This window comes from Dipodomys merriami, unplaced genomic scaffold, assembly GCF_024711535.1.
Source record: "Dipodomys merriami isolate MVZ:Mamm:240054 unplaced genomic scaffold, mDipMer1.0.p SCAF_24, whole genome shotgun sequence".
Taxonomy (NCBI): domain Eukaryota; kingdom Metazoa; phylum Chordata; class Mammalia; order Rodentia; family Heteromyidae; genus Dipodomys; species Dipodomys merriami.
In genome coordinates, this window is record NW_027203826.1 from 20,783,954 (window position 1) to 20,799,942 (window position 15,989).

Genomic DNA, 15,989 nt, shown 5'->3' on the forward strand with positions numbered 1-15,989 from the left:
CCAACTCTAGAACATTTCAGCATAATTTATTTAATGAAAAATGTTTTCTCACTTCAAGAAAACTGTTGTTTTCTTGGAAAAGAAAAGACATGTACAGTCATATTATTTGGGAACAAATGGTTTAAAGTACCACTTTAGGTCTCTATTCTAAAGACATTTATAATTTAAAAACCTGAGTTAAAAAAAAAAAAAAAAAAACAACTCTGGGGCTGGGAAGGGGCTCAGTGGTAGAGTGCTTGCCTTGCATGCATGAGGCCCTGGGCTCAATTCCTCAACACCACATAAGCAGAAAAGGCTGAAGTGGTGTTGTGGCTCAAGTGGTAGAGCTGAAGAGCTCAAGGACAGCGGCCCAGGCCTAGAGTTCAAGCCCCACGACTGACCAAAACAAACAAACAAACAAAAAACCAAGAAAGTTGTAATGCTGCTTCAGAAATCTTTCCCTATTTGAAATAAGTTGCATTACTATGCTGATATAACAACAAAGTAAGAAAAATGGAGGATGGATTAGTTGTCAGGGGTTAAGGATGACAAGGTGTGAGGGAAAGTGGGATGGTTGCAACATAAAGCAAGAGCTCTTGTGTGTGTGTGTGTGTGTGTGTCTGTGTGTGTGTGTCTCTGTGTGTGTGTGTGTGTGTGTGTGTTAATAAAATATAGAACTACAGAGACATGCAACAATGTGAATTTCCTGATTTTGGTATTTTACACAGTTAAGATGTGATTGCTGAGAAAAACATTAATGGGGCTTTTTTGCAATCTTAGAATACCTAGTTATCTCAAAACAAAAGGGTTTTTTTTGGAGGGGGGGCGGGGTTGGTCATGGGGCCTGAACTCTGGGTCTGGGCACTGTCCCTGAGCTCCTCAGCTCAAGGCTAGTGCTCTACCACTTGAGCCACAGTTCCACTTCCAGCTTTTTTGGCTTATGTGGTGCTGAGGAATTGTACCCTGGGCTTCATGTATGCAAGGCAAGCATTCTACCACTGAGCTACCTTCCCAGCCCAAAATAAAAGATTTAAAAATACAAAAATAGGGGCTAGGAAGGTGGCTCAGTGGCAGAGAGCTTGCCTTGCATGCATGAGGCCCAGGGTTCGATTCCTCAGCACCATATAAGCAGGGGAAAAAAAAACTGGAAGTGGTGCTGTGGCTCGAGTGGTAAAGCACTAGCCTTGAGCTGAAGAGCTGAGGGACAGCGCCCAGGCCCAGAGTTCAGGCCCATGAATGGACCCCCCCCCCAAAAAAAGCAAAATCCCATTTAATGAGGTGTGAAGCTAAAATTAAACCGGGACTCCAGGAGCTCACTTACTACTTTCCTCTTCAACGGGGTCTTAAAGGAAACTTGCTCTACTTCACCTCTACCTCCCATCAGTTATTTGATTTTTATGTAAAGAAAATTGCTTGTCTTTGCTGAGGGAAATCAAGACAGGTCATCGTAAATATGTTTCTTTGGTATATTTCAAGTTGGTTATTCAGAGAAAATGAAGATCTCTAAAGTCATAGGAATGAATGGCTCTGAAAGGTTATCTTTTTGTGTTTCAAAACAAATTTTATGCAATAATTTCTTTTAATGAACTAGGCACCTGTGACTCACATCTGTAATCCTAGCTACTCAGGAGGCTGAGATTTGAGGATCGCAGTTCAAAGCCAGACTGGGCAGAAAGTCTATGAGAATCTTATCTCCAATTAACCACGAAAAAACTGGAAGTGGCACTGTGCTTCAATTAGTAGAGCACTTGTCTTGAGCTGAAGAGCTCAGGGACAGCCTCCAGGCCCAGAGTTCAAGCCCCAGAACTGGCCAAAAAAAAAAAAAAAAAAAAAAAGAGAGAGAGAGAGAGAGAGAGAGAGAGCTGAGTGCAGTGGGGTATCCTGGTAGTTCCAGCTATTTGGGAGGCTAAGGCAGGAGGATCACTTGAGCCCAGGAGTTCAAAGGTAACCTGGCCAACATAGCTAGATTATCTACTAGGAAAGAAAGCACTGGCTGCAGGCAGAAGCTTTAAGATTCTCTTTTTGCCAAAAAGACATGTTTTCACAGGAAGAGATTGGGACTCAATACTTGGACCAACCAGAGATTACAATGGTGGTCTTCTAAAAGTTAGCACATAGATAAAAGTTTTCCTGGTGTCAAGATAGATAGCATTTGGGGACTGTGCGGAACCTCCCATGTCTCATGTTCTCTCTGGCCCCAAATCCATATTCCTTTGTGTGTAAAGCAAGATAGTATAGAAACATCAATCACCTAGCCTTTCCTAGAGTGCCATACTTTATGGGTGGCTCTCATTTAGTTTTTCTTCTCAATCTATATACTATCAGTTCATTTCACACACTGAAATCATTGAACCTTCGGAAGGAAAAGAGAAAATTTTAAATTCTCCTATTGTTCTGCATCTTTTTTCTCAGATTCTAAGACCTTCCATTTAAGACATAACACATGCTAGAATGCAATTTAAGGAATAAAATCTGACACAACTATCATCTTTATATCAACAACGTCATCCTTGTCACAAGCTATCATGTATCAAAACATCTCACATGAACACTAAAATAAACTAGTGCAGTTAATGACTCAAAAACGCCTTCATATAGGATATAATTTAAGAATAAGACTATTCTAAATATATTATGTAAACAAGCCTTCATGAAATGAAATTCACTGCCCTTCACACCCCTTAAATTGTGTTCCAATGGGTTTAGCTTGTAATTTTGAATGTGGTAAAGGTAACAACTCAAATATATAAAAGTAATTTCTTAACAGTTACTGACAAGTATTTGAAAGAATATTCATGGATTCATTTTGAACCATGACACTATTAAGCACAATTTTCAGTTGCATTTATTTTAGAAGCACATGGGAAGGAAAACCCCCACAACTGATGACCACCTACCCTATGAAAGAATTACAGAACTCACAGGAGTCACAGCTTCTCTTACGTCTTGTAGGTTTGATCTGTAAAGTGAAATTCTTGGTCTAAATTTCCTCTTGTAGGTGCCAACACTCTTAAAAGGACTGTTCTAAGGGTGATGATGTAGGGATACCTATAGACAGAAGAAGAGAAAAGGCCAATATAGACCAGCATATAGACAGAGATCAAGGGAGGAAAGGAAAAGTGGTAGAATCCAAAAGACTGAGGTGGGAATAACGCTTGGGACAGGGTATCCTCATGAAAAGATAATTACTGCTGAGGTAATTTTATGCTCAAAAGTGGACATCTTTAAAGGGATACAATTCATCCATTTGCATCCAGATTATATGATTAGGTAGAAAGAAAGAAGGAAAGAAGTCTCTGCCAAAGATGATGTATTTCTAGTCCACAAAATGTACTTTGAAACTATACAACTCCAATGTAATCGAATAAATGAAAATGACCCCTTTCAGGCTGGGAATGTGGCTCAGTGGTAGATAGAGTGCTTGCCTAGCATGCATGAGGCCCTGGGTTCAGTTCCTTGCTACTTCATGGACAAACAAACAAAAATTAAAAGAAAAAAACATTAAAATTAGTTTTAAAATATTCCTTCTTGTTGGGTGTCGGTGGCTCATACCTGTAATCCTACCTATTCAGGAGGCTGAGATTTGAGGATCATTTTTCAAAGCCAGGCTGGGTAGTAAAGTACATAAGACTCTTATCTCCAACAAGCTACCAGAAAACCCGTAAGTGGTGCTGTGGCTCAAGTGGTAGAGCGCTAGCCTTGAGCTGAAGAGCTGAAGGATAGTGCCCAAGCTCAGAGTTCAAGCCCCATGACTGACTTTCCCCCCACCCCCCAAAAAATCCTTCTCTTTTCTAATATATATCTCTTCCAATCTTGTCTTAATACATTATACCTGAGACTTTATAATGATATCCAATAAGACAACAGCTAGCTACCTTCTCCTTCCATAGATGCCGTAATATATTTACTCTCGAAAACAACTTTCATCTTCACTTTCTCTAGTCCTAATCTAACCCTTTTCTTACTATATATTACACTTCCATGGTCATGAACAGCAATAACACAAACCTGACAAAAATAGTTACATCTTGCTCAAACAAAGTTTCAAACTGACATCTTGACTACATTTAAATATCTTACTATGCCATGATAATGATAATTTGCCTTGTGAAGGTTAAAATGTGTTTGTGACTTTAACTAAGTATCACTATTCCACCATACTGTGAAATATGTGAAATTTATGTAATCACCTATCTCAATTTAAAAAAAAAAAGTGGGAGAAGGGAAGGTTTAGGAGGGATGGGTGACAATGTTGTCAGACACCTTGTATTTATATACTGTTTTGTAGAATGGGAACTTCTTTGTACAAGTACTTAAAGATAATAATAATAATAAAATTTTAAAAAATAAATCTCTTATTATGTTCATGGTTTAAATCTTAATTTTAATGCACTAACTTGCACTAAAATGACACAATTATGGGCTGGGAAGTTGGCTCAGTGGTAGAGCGCTTGCCTTGCATGCATGAGGCCCTGGGTTCAATTCCTCAGCACCACATAAGCAAAAAGAAAAAAGCCGGAAGTGGCGCTATGGCTCAAGTGGTAGAGTGCTAGCCTCGAGCTGAAGAGCTGAGGGACAGCACCCAGGCCCAGAGTTCAAGCCCCACGACCGGACCCAAAAAATAAAAAATAAAAAAAATAAAATGACACAATTATGATATTCCTGGTATTAGACCTTTGGATATTGGCAAACATAAGAGGTTTAATATAGAAATTCTTTTATTCAGAAAGCAAGAAATGTCTTATGTTTTTCAGAAACATTTAGTAAGATTCACAATTAACTTTGTATTTAACGTGCTTACTTATAATCTTATCTCAAACTGTTACCAAGACTACCCTCAGATATCATAAAATAGTACTCACAGCAGAGTACCAGTCATGTGTGTAATCTTAGTTACTCAGAAGGCTGAGATCTTGGGATCACGGTTCAAAGCCAGCTTGGGCAGGAAAGTCCATGAGACTCTAATCTCCAATAAACTACCAGAAAACTGGGTGGCGCTGTGGCTCAAGTGGTAGAGTGCTAACCTTGAGCTGAAGAGTTGAGGGACAGTGCCCAGGCCCAGAGTTCAAGCCCCACAACAGACCACAAAAAAAAAAAATAGTACATGTCTACAAACTATGGTGGGCTTTCTATGTATATAAGGAATCTAGATTATTTAAAATACCCCAAACCATGTCTATGTTATCTAAATGCATGAATATACCTTATCTGAAATCCTTGGGATGACAAATATCAGTAAGTGTACTCTTCTAAAAGGTTTTTAAACAAATTTATACTCTCACTCTCATTTTCAGTGAAGTGTTACTATCCAACCATGTTTTAATTTATACATGTTTGAAAATCCTTATCTAAAAAGCTTGGGACCTTGGGGCTTCCCTGGGAAGGTGGCTCAGTGGTAGAGCGCTTGCCTTGCATGCATGAGGCCCTGGGTTCGATTCCTCAGCACCACATAAGCAAAAAAAAAAGCTGGAAATGGTGCTGTGGCTCAAGCGGTAGAGTGCTAGCCTTGAGCTGAAGAGGTGAGGGACAGCACCCAGGCACAGAGTTCAGGCCCCATGACCCCCCTCCTCTCCACACACACACATGCACACGCACACACAATCATTTAAGATTATAGAACTGTAACCTCTGTATTACTACTTAAAATCTTTTAAAGAATCACAGAAGATGCCGGGTGCCAGTGGCTCACATCTGTAACACTAGCTACTCAGGAGGCTGAGATCTGAGGATTGCAGTTCAAAGCCAGACTGGGCAAGAAGATCTGTGAGACTCTTATCGCCAATTAAATACCAGAAAACCAGAAATGGCACTGTGGCTCAATGACAGAGTGCCATCCTTGAGCTGAAGAACTCAAGGACTGCACCCAGGCAAAGAGATCAAGTGCCACAACTGACCAAAAACAAACAAAAAAGAGTCACACAAGAAATAAATGTATAGAATGAAATGAACTCTTTAGCTTAGCTTAACTGCTGTATTACCATTAGAAAAGAAGCTTGAAAACATTCTAAATTACAAGCAGAAAAATTCTATTTACAGAAAGACTGTTACTTTTCAAAAGCCATATTGAATTATTAAAAACTTTTGCAGAAATTAGTCTATTCATGGTAAACAACAGGAAATGATAATCTGTAAACTACACAGTGTGGAACAGTGGAATGATAACTTATCAAGCCTGACTTCAGAACAGGCTAATAGATATTATTCCAGGCAATAGTATTATGCTAGGCATATGTTTCAAAGAATGAAACAAAGGTTCCTGCCCTTTTGTAATTTAGCTTACCACCCCAATTTGTAAGCATTTAAGTAGTGACTGTTTCTTAACCTTTATCACCTAATAAGATTCCTCCAGTTTTAATCATAATTTCTTATTGCCTTTGCAACTACACTACTCAACATTATCTTTTATTCTAAAGTTACCCAGTAACTTCTCAAAGATCTAGAAGGTAATTTAAAGCTCAACCACTCATAATCAGGCATGGCTCAAATGGAAAGTGACACCTGTGAGTTCAAAATACAAATACTGCCAAGATTTAAAAAAGAAAAGAAAAGAAAAGAAAAAAAGCCACGCACCCATGTCTCCCATCTGAAATCCAGCTACTCAGGAGGCTGAGATCTGAGGATCTTTTGGTTCAAAGCCAGCCCAAACAATTGAGATGCTTATCTCCAATTAACCAGCAAAAAGCTGTAAGTGGAGCTGGGGCTTAAGTGGTACAGCACCAACCTTGAGCAAAAAAGCACAGGGAGGGGCTGGGAAGGTGGCTAAGTGGTAGAGTGCTTGCCTTGCATACATGAGGCCCTGGTTTCGATTCCTTAGCACCACATAAGCAAAAAGAAAAAAGCTGGAAGTGGCACTGTGGCTCAAGTGGTAGAGCGCTAGCCTTGAGCTGAAGAGCTGAGGGACAGCGCCCAGGCCCAGAGTTCAGGCCCCACAACCGGACCCCCCCCCAAAAAAAAAAAAACCAAAAAAAAAAAAGCAGCACAGGGAAAGCACCCAGGCCCTTGGTTCAAGCCCTAGAACACACACACACCTTGGTTCAAGCCCTAGAACAAACGAACACACACACACACACACACACACACACACACACACACACTCACACACACACACACACACACACACACACACACACACACACACACACACACACACACACACACACACACACACACACACACACACAGCTAAGCCAAAGATAAGAAAAAAATGCACAATTCACAAATGGCAAGTCTTCTGGACCTTTGCCCTGGACAGTTTTAACACTAAAAGTATTTTATTTTATAATTCAAAGAGTTTGCTTTTTTCAGTAAATAAAATTAAGCAAGAAAGAATTAATTGAGCCCTCACTCAAAAATCATATGCTGGACACCTACTTAAAAGGAAACGGGGTACAAAACATAGCAATTTAACCCCAAACCAGGCTACAGGAAGAAAAACAACTGAAAAGAAAAACGAGTGAAAGATCAACTGTCTGGAAATAAAGAATTATAAAGATGTGTTAATGAAGATTGAACATATATGACAGAACTACTTATAACCTTCCTTCTTTGTAATCACCACCCTTAGAGCTACCTTACTGTGTTTTGTCTACATCACTAACATAGAACATCTAACTTGATAGGAAGGGGAGAAAAATAGCTAAACAGCCTGATTTTGTATGAGAGGGGACACGATTTTTGATGACAGGGAGTGTGATTTGTATGAGGGGGATCACTATTCATAGTGAATGTGAATAAATCACTTCAGTGAAATAAAGTTCAGCACAGCTTCTTCTTATCTGTGGGGCACCTGTTCTAAGACACCACCTACTTCAAATACCAAAAATCCATATGCTCAAATCCTTTGTATAAAATATAGTGTTTGTACACAAAGTATGAATATCTACCTCAATATTTTATATCATGAATAAACTACTTATAATACTGAATAAAATGTAAATACTATATAAACAGTTACATCCTACTTTTAAGAAAGTAAAGTCAAGAAACAAGGAACAGATCCACCTTTTTTTGAATATTTTAAAATTCATGTTTGGTTGAATATACAAACACAGAACCCATGGTTAAGGAAGGCTGAAAAATACACACACACGCATGAACGTACACACACACACACACACACACACACAATGAGAGCTTTAACAGTTTTGGTATAACTTAAAGATCTTTGAAAGAGTTTCATGAAGTATATGTAGACACTTTATAAAATTTTATAAGAAGTTACATATAGAAAAATAGATGTTGGAATAATGGAATCATGAAAATAAATCATATATGTGCTATTTTTCCATATTGTAAATTTAGTAAGCCAGGGGCTGTAGGCTCAAGACCGTAATCCTAGGTATTCAGGAGGCTGAGATCTGATGATAGTGTTTTGAAGTCAGCTCAAGTTGTAAACTCTATGAGACTCTCCCAATTAATAAGCAAAAAGCCAGAAATGAAGGTGTGGCTTAAGGGGAAGAGCACCAGCCTTGAGCCAATAAGCTAGGAAAAGAGCTTGAGTCCCTGAGTTCAAGCCCCAGTACCAGTGCACAAACACACACACACAGTTTAACATTAACAAAAATAGTTCCTTCATTCATATCTTACTATTCAATTTTGTGCCTATCCTGGCACTTTACTGAGGGCCTTGCACCCTCAATGGCTTTGTATTGTATGTGTACATCTAGCCCTTATTCTACAGTTCATCTTCCCATATATCCCCCATGCCACCCATACTCAATGGCCTTTGCCAGATGTTCCTCTGACTGAAGCACTTTCCTATCAAACACTCTTATATCACATAAGATGTACAAAGAAACTCATTATAGTCATAAAAGCCAGCACAGATTTACATACATAAATACACTGTACTTTATTTTAAAAACAGACATAATATCTGTCTTACATTACTAAGTTTCAGGATTACAGGTAGCTTTAAGAAACAAAAAACATTTATATTTTTATTTGGAAAAAATAGAAAAGCCATCAGTTTTAAAACTCAGCTCCAATACTTAGTGTGGTTGTAGTCAGGATATAGTTTGAGTACATTCCCCAAACGTTCATATGCTAGAAGCTTGTTCTCCAGTATTTGTAGTCTTGGGGGTTACAGAAGTTTTAAGAGGTAGAGTCATATGGAAGGTGGGTAGGTAATTGGTGTACCACCCACAGAAGGAATTTAGTTTCAAGAAGTGAGTTAGCTCTGTCAAGAGCAAGTTGTTACAAAATTAGGCTATCACACAGGCTTGGGCCCAGCTACATGCAGCCTTTCTACTTTTTTACTATGTTGTGAAGCAGCTACAGAGGCCCTTACTCAAGACCAAAAAGATAGAGCTTCTTGATCTTGGACATTCAGCCACCAAAAATGTAAGCTAAATAAGCCTCTTTTCTGTATTAAGTACTCAGCATCTTTTTGTTATAGCAGCACAAAACAGACTAAGCCAGTGATATAAGCTAATCCTCAGTAATCTTACTAAAAGACTGAAATCTGGAAGACTGTAATTTAAGGTCAGCCTGAGCAAAATGGCTAAATCATCATCATCATCCATTTCTAAAATCATCAGCAAAACCCTAGGCTGGATATGTGGCTCAACACCAGTTGATCAAGTGCTCCAAGAAAGCATGACGCTTTGAGTTTAAGCCCCATATTAGCCAAAAAACACAACTTTTGTAAGGTAGTCTCTAGTACCTTTCTCTGATCTAAAGTAATAGCACATAGTCACATGTGCTATTACTGTGCTATGTACTGAAGTGAGTTATGAAAGTTTCTAAACTGCTAACTTAGCATTTTAAAAAGCTTCAAGGCTATACATCCAACTTCTCTAAGTCTATTTCTTCATCCAGTAAGGAAACCAAATCAACCAAAATGATTCAAACAGACCCATTTATGACTCAATAACATACTGTGATGGAAGCCACGTGAATTTCTAAGGCCTAAGTGGTATAGATAAGTTACATCATCAAGCTTTAAACATTCTTAAATGAATATAAAATGTAGCCTGGAAGTTCTTAAATTTAATTTAGGATACTATAATTAATTACTTTCTATATTTGAAAAATATTCTTAAAATTACTTACATCTGGTTGAATAGCTTTAAATACTGGGACATCCATTAGTGTTATCTGACCCTGAAATAAAAAGTTTAAACTAAAGTTAATTTCTCCTGTCTAACTCTATGATGTAACATAATATTCTTTTCTTTCTTTCTTCTTTCTTTCTCTCTTTCCTTTTCTTTCTTTCTTGTCAGTCATGGGGCCTGAAGACTGGGCCTGGGCACTGTCCTTCATCTCTTCAGCAAAAGGCTAGCACTCTATCACTTGAGCCACAGAGCCACTTCTTGCTTTTTCTGCTTATGTGGTGCTGAGAAATCAAATACAGGGCCTCATGCATGCAAGGCAAGCACTATACCACTTAGCCACCTTCTCAGCCCCGTAACATGATATTCTAAATATTTTACTGAATAGTCAATTTAATAAGGGCTCAAAGAAAAATGAAAATTTAGTCCTTGTGCCATTAGATATAGTTAATTCTCATTATCTCATGACAGCTTTGCGCCTTGAAACTCTTATCTTCAATAAACCACTCAGAACATTAATCTTGAGCTGAAGAGCTGAGGGACAGTGCCCAAGCCCAGAGTTCAAGCCCTATGACCAACTAACAAAAAAAGAAAAAGAAAGATTGTTGGAAAGTATAAGTTGGAGCCGGGCGCTGGTGGCTCACGCCTGTAATCCTAGCTACTCAGCAGGCTGAGATCTGAGGATTGTGGTTCAAAGCCAGCCCAGGCAGGAAAGACCGTGAGACTCCTATCTCCAATAAACCACCAGAAAACCCGAAGTGGCGCTGTAGCTCAAGTGGTAGAGTGCTCGTCTTGAGCTGAAGAGCTGAGGGACAGCGCCCAGGCCCAGAGTTCAAGCCCCACGACCGACAAAAAAAAAAAAAGAAAGTATAAGTTGGTTTGGAGAAACAGTTCACACAGTGATGAAAGTAATTATTTCATAATATCATATTAAAGGTGTAAGTTATAAAGCTGCTCTAAACAAAAAGCTAATCTTTCTTTTTCTTTTCTGTTTTTTTTTATTGTGAGAATACCACACAGAGGAGTTACAAGTGGTAGAGTGCTAGCACTGAGCAAAAAAGTTCAGGGACAGCTTCTGGGCCCTTTGTTCAAATCCTAGCACAGACACACAGACACACAAAGAGGCAGGTGGCTTACCGCATATTCTTCTGGTGTAACCTTAAGAACATCAAATACCACAGCATCAAAGCTTTTCTTCAATTCAGAACCTTTGTCACTTAAGGATTCAGAGCTGCTACTTTTCTGTTAAAATGTAAGAAAATATAATCAGTGTTAAATTTTATGGAATCCATCTCCAATTAATCAGCAAAGTGCCAGGCTGGAGGTGTGGCTCAAGTGGTAAAGGGCTAGGTATGAGCAAGAAAGCTGAATGTGGTGCTTTTGAATGAATGAATAAATGAATGTGAGTGAATGAATACTACAGAAAGCTGAGCAGAGCATGCATGCTGTTTATTTAGAAAAATAACAGATAAAAGGTCTGGCTAATTGGAAATTTAACATTGCATTAAAGGTTCTTGAATGAGTCTTTTTGTTATCTGCCAGTTCCTTTATCCAGACATCTTATCATTTCCAATAGAAATAAAAGATTTTACCCAGTTTAATGATTTTCAAATGGAGTAAAAGAAAGTTAGAGAGAAGGTTATTTATCTACAATCATCTTTTATTTATTTTTATTAATTTTTTTTGTCAGTCATGGGGCTTGAACTCTGGGCTTGGGCGCTGTCCCTCAGCTCTTCAGCTCAAGGCAAGCGCTCTACCACTTGAGCTACAGCGCCACTTCTGGTTTTCTGAGGGTTATTGGAGATAGTCTCACGGTCTTTCCTGCCCGGGCTGGCTTTGAACCACGATCCTCAGATCTCAGCTTCCTGAGTAGCTAGGATTACAGGCGTGAGCCACCAGCGCCCAGCTTACATATTCTCTATTTGAAGTAAGTTTTCACTATAGCGCAGGCTAGCCTCAACTTTCTCCAACTCTTTTCTCTTCCATTACCATTATGTGCTATCACTAGGCTATCACTAGGCTATTCCCTCCATTTTTTCATTCCATTTTCTCTTTGGCTTTCAATTCGCAAAGTTTCTCCTAACTTATCTTCAAGCCTACATGTCTAAGAGATCACCAAAGTCATTCTGCCCTTCTGTCACAATGTTTGTGAATTCTAGTATTTCTTTTTAATTCTTAAGTTTTGGTATCCTTTCTTACATTATTAATTTGTTGTATGTTTTTCTCTTGCCTTTTAACATTCTTTATTTTCTGCTGAAAGCAAGATATGATATATTGAGTAATAAGAACTTAAATAGGCATTAAATAGGAAGTTAAATATGCCTTTAAAATGTAAGGGTTTGGGCTGGGAAGGTGGCTCAGTGGTAGAGTGCTTGCCTTGCATGCATGAGGCCCTGGGTTCGATTCCTCAGCACCACATAAGCAAAAAGAAAAAAGCCGGAAGTGGCGCTGTGGCTCAAGTGGTAGAGCGCTAGCCTTGAGCTGAAGAGCTGAGGGACAGTGCTCAGGCCCAGAGTTCAGGCTCCACAACCGGAAAAAAAAAATAAAAAATAAATAAATAAATAAATAAACTGTAAGGGTTTATTTAGCTGGGCACTGGTGGCTTACATCTATAATCCTAGCTACTCAGGAGGCTGAGATCTGAGGATCAAAATTCAAAGCCAGCCCAGGCAAGGCAGGAAGGTCCACGACACTTTTTTTTTTTTTTACTTTTTATTTATTTTTTTAATTGTGAAAATACCATACAGAGGGGTTACAATTACATGGGCAAGGTAATGAGTACATTTCTTTTCTTTTCTTTCTTTTTTTTTTTTTTTTGGTCGTGGGGCCTGAATTCTGGGCTGGGCGCTGTCCCTCAGCTCTTCAGCTCAAGGCTAGCGCTCTACCATTTGAGCCATAGCGCCACTTCCGGCTTTTTCTGCTTATGTGGTGCTGAGGAATCGAACCCAAGGCCTCCTGCAAGGCAAACACTCTACCACTGAGCCACCTTCCCAGCCCCAATGAGTACATTTCTTATCAAGCACTGTTGCCTCCTCCTTTGTTTCCCCTTCCCATCCCTTCCCATACTCCCCCCCACCCCACTCCATGAAACTCTTATCTCCAATAACCACTAGAAAATTGGAAGTGTTGCTGTGCTTCAATTAGTAAAGCACTTGTCTTGAGCTGAAGAGTTCAGGGACAGCACCCAAGCCCAAAGTTCAAGGTCTATGACAGGGGAAGGGGAAGGGGAAGTAAAAAAGGGAAGAAGGAAGGAAAGAAGAAAGAGAAAGGAAGGAAGGAAGGAAGGAAGGAAGCAAGCAAGCAAGCAAGCAAGCAAGCAAGCAAGCAAACAAGCAATCCTTTTGTCACATTTTGGTTTGAAAATGTGACCAACCTCAATATTTGAAAATTCAGAAAGCCAGGTAAGAAATTTTAAAATGAGGTTTCTTGAACATCTTACCTCAGAAGCAGTAGCTGGGATATTAACATTGCTTGCCTGCCCGTTCATTAGGTCCATGCTTCTCTCATCAGTCCCTGATCTATGTAAACAGCAGAGGACTGATTACTTCATGTCCAAGGCCACAAATACATTATTCCTAGAAAAAAAAAAAAACAGAAAAATTAGAATGTATGTCTTCCTTGGAGTATAAGAAAACAAATCCATACTCATTACAAATTTCTAAATACAATTTTATTTTAGCTAAGTGACTAAACCTAGGTTGAAGAAAACTATTAGAAACACCAAATGGGCAGTTACTGCTATATTGTTTATAAGTGAAGTAGAAATACTATTTTTTCAATCACTAAGTGGAAATTGTGAAACAACAACAACAAAGAAAAAACATGAACAACTAAATAACAAGTATAAAAGGCACATGGTAAGATAGCATATGCCATACACAGTAAATTTTTTTTTTTGGGGTCCGGTCGTGGGGCCTGAACTCTGGGCCTGGACGCTGTCCCTCAGCTCTTCAGCTCAAGGCTAGCCCTCTACCACTTGAACCACAGCGCCACTTCCGGCTTTTTTGTTTTTGCTTATGTGGTGCTGAGAAATTGAACCCAGGGGCCTCATGCAGGCAAGGCAAGCGCTCTACCACTGAGCCACCTTCCCAGCCCGACAGTAAATTCTTTAAGGTCCAAATAACACCTCAAAACCAATTACTAGTGGCCAAGTTTACCAGCATATCATAATATTTAAAAGCTTACTGGACATGTTACAAAAATACCACAATATATACCCATATGTATAGGGCTATAAGATTTATTGACTAGCCTCAATCTATTGTCTCACTGATTTTCGAAAGTACCAATAAAAGTAATTAGAGCGCTCGCTCACACCTGTAAATCCTAGCTACTCAGAAGACTGAGATCTGGGGATTGTGGTTCAAAGCAAGCACACACAAAAAAGTCCATGGGACTCTATTTCTTTCTTTTTTGGGGGGAGGGGGGGTCCGGTCCTGGGGCCTGAACTCTGGGCCTGGGCGATGTCCCTCAGCTCTTCAGCTCAAGGCTAGCACTCTACCACTTGAGCCACAGCACCTCTTCCGGCTTTTTTCTTTTTGCTTATGTGGTGCTGAGGAATTGAAACCAGGGCCTCAGGCATGCAAGGCAAGCGCTCTACCACTGAGCCAACTTCCCAGCCCCCCTATTTCTAATAGACTACTCAAAAAAAAGCCAGAAGTGGCACTGGTGCTCAAGTGGTAGAACAGTAGCACTGAGCAAAAGAAGCTCAGGGACAGCACCTAAGCCCAGGGTTCAAGAAAAAAAAAAAAAAGTAGGGCTGGGAAGGTGGCTCAGTGGTAGAGTGCTTGCCTTGCATGCATTGAGGTTCAATTTCTCAGAACCACATAAGCAGAAAAAGCTGGAGGTGGCACTGTGGCTCAAGTGGTAGAGCGCTAGCCTTGAGCTGAAGAGCTGAGAAACAATGCCCAGGCCCAGAGTTCAAGCCCCATGACCAACAAAAATAAAATAAGATAAAATAATTAGTAATATTATACATATGACATATTAACTGGAAAAACAGATTGTTTGGCAATAAACAGTGGTTAAATGAGAAGCCAGTTCAGAACTCAAGCTATCTAAAAACCTAGTCAAATGTTCTTTTCATGACCTGCATTTCTTCCTTCCTACTTTATAATCAAAATCTCTAATTTTCCACAAATTAGCTTCCCATACAGCCCTAATTTACCTTTCAAACATATATTTCCTCTCTGTAAAATGATAGAAGTGAACAAAATTTAAGATCCCCTTTTCAGTGTTAAATTTCTACACTGCTTTTACAAGAGAAATTTTAAGTGTGCACATTTTTTTGGTGGGGGTAGGGGGATGAACTTGGGGCCTGGGTGCTGTCTCTGAGCAAAGTGCTTTACCATGTGAGCCACAGCTACACTTTTAGCTTTTTGATGGGTAACTAGAGATTAAGAATCTTACAAACTTTCCTGCCCAGGCTTGTTTCAAACTATAATCCTAGGATCTCAGCCTCGTGAATAGCTACAATTACAGTCATGAGCCACAGGAGCCCAGCTAAGTGTTTACTTTTGATGATGCAGTGAAGATGTAGACTTTGTTATCTATTTAATAAGACATGAAGTTTAAATTTAGCAGTCATCTCAACAATGAAGAAAAGACAAAAAGCCGAGCAGAAGCGGCATTGTGGCTCAAGTGGTAGAGTGCTAGCCTTGAGCACAAAGAAGCTCAGGGACAGCACTCAGGCCCTGAGTTCAAGCCCCACAACCAACTGACCGACAGACAGAGAGAGACAGACAGACAGATGGATGGACAGAAGGAAGATAGGAAGATAGGAAGGCAGGAAGGTAGGAAGGTTGGAAGGAAGGAAGGAAGGAAAGGAGGGGAGGGAGGAAAGGAGGGAGGGAGGGAGGGAGGGAGGGAGAAAAAAGCTTAGAAATATCTTTCTTGGCAACCAGAAGTACATTTGTTGTCAACAAAATCCTATTTGTAAATACCTTAAATATATGTCCT

General features: G+C 39.5%; 1 protein-coding gene across 7 annotated transcripts in view; it reads right to left on the minus strand.

Moving 5' to 3' along the window:
* Ralgps2 (Ral GEF with PH domain and SH3 binding motif 2) overlaps positions 1-15,989 on the minus strand; it is a 139,190-nt gene that overhangs the window by 86,879 nt on the left and 36,322 nt on the right. For all 7 annotated transcript variants that reach the window (XM_070034385.1, XM_070034380.1, XM_070034381.1 and 4 more), the window contains 3 exons: positions 13,471-13,606; positions 11,169-11,273; positions 10,033-10,083 (listed from right to left, as the gene is read on the minus strand). In XM_070034385.1, the coding sequence (XP_069890486.1) occupies positions 10,033-10,083; positions 11,169-11,273; positions 13,471-13,527 (213 nt within the window). In that variant the 5' untranslated portion in view covers positions 13,528-13,606. The remainder of the gene's footprint in view (positions 1-10,032; positions 10,084-11,168; positions 11,274-13,470; positions 13,607-15,989) is intronic.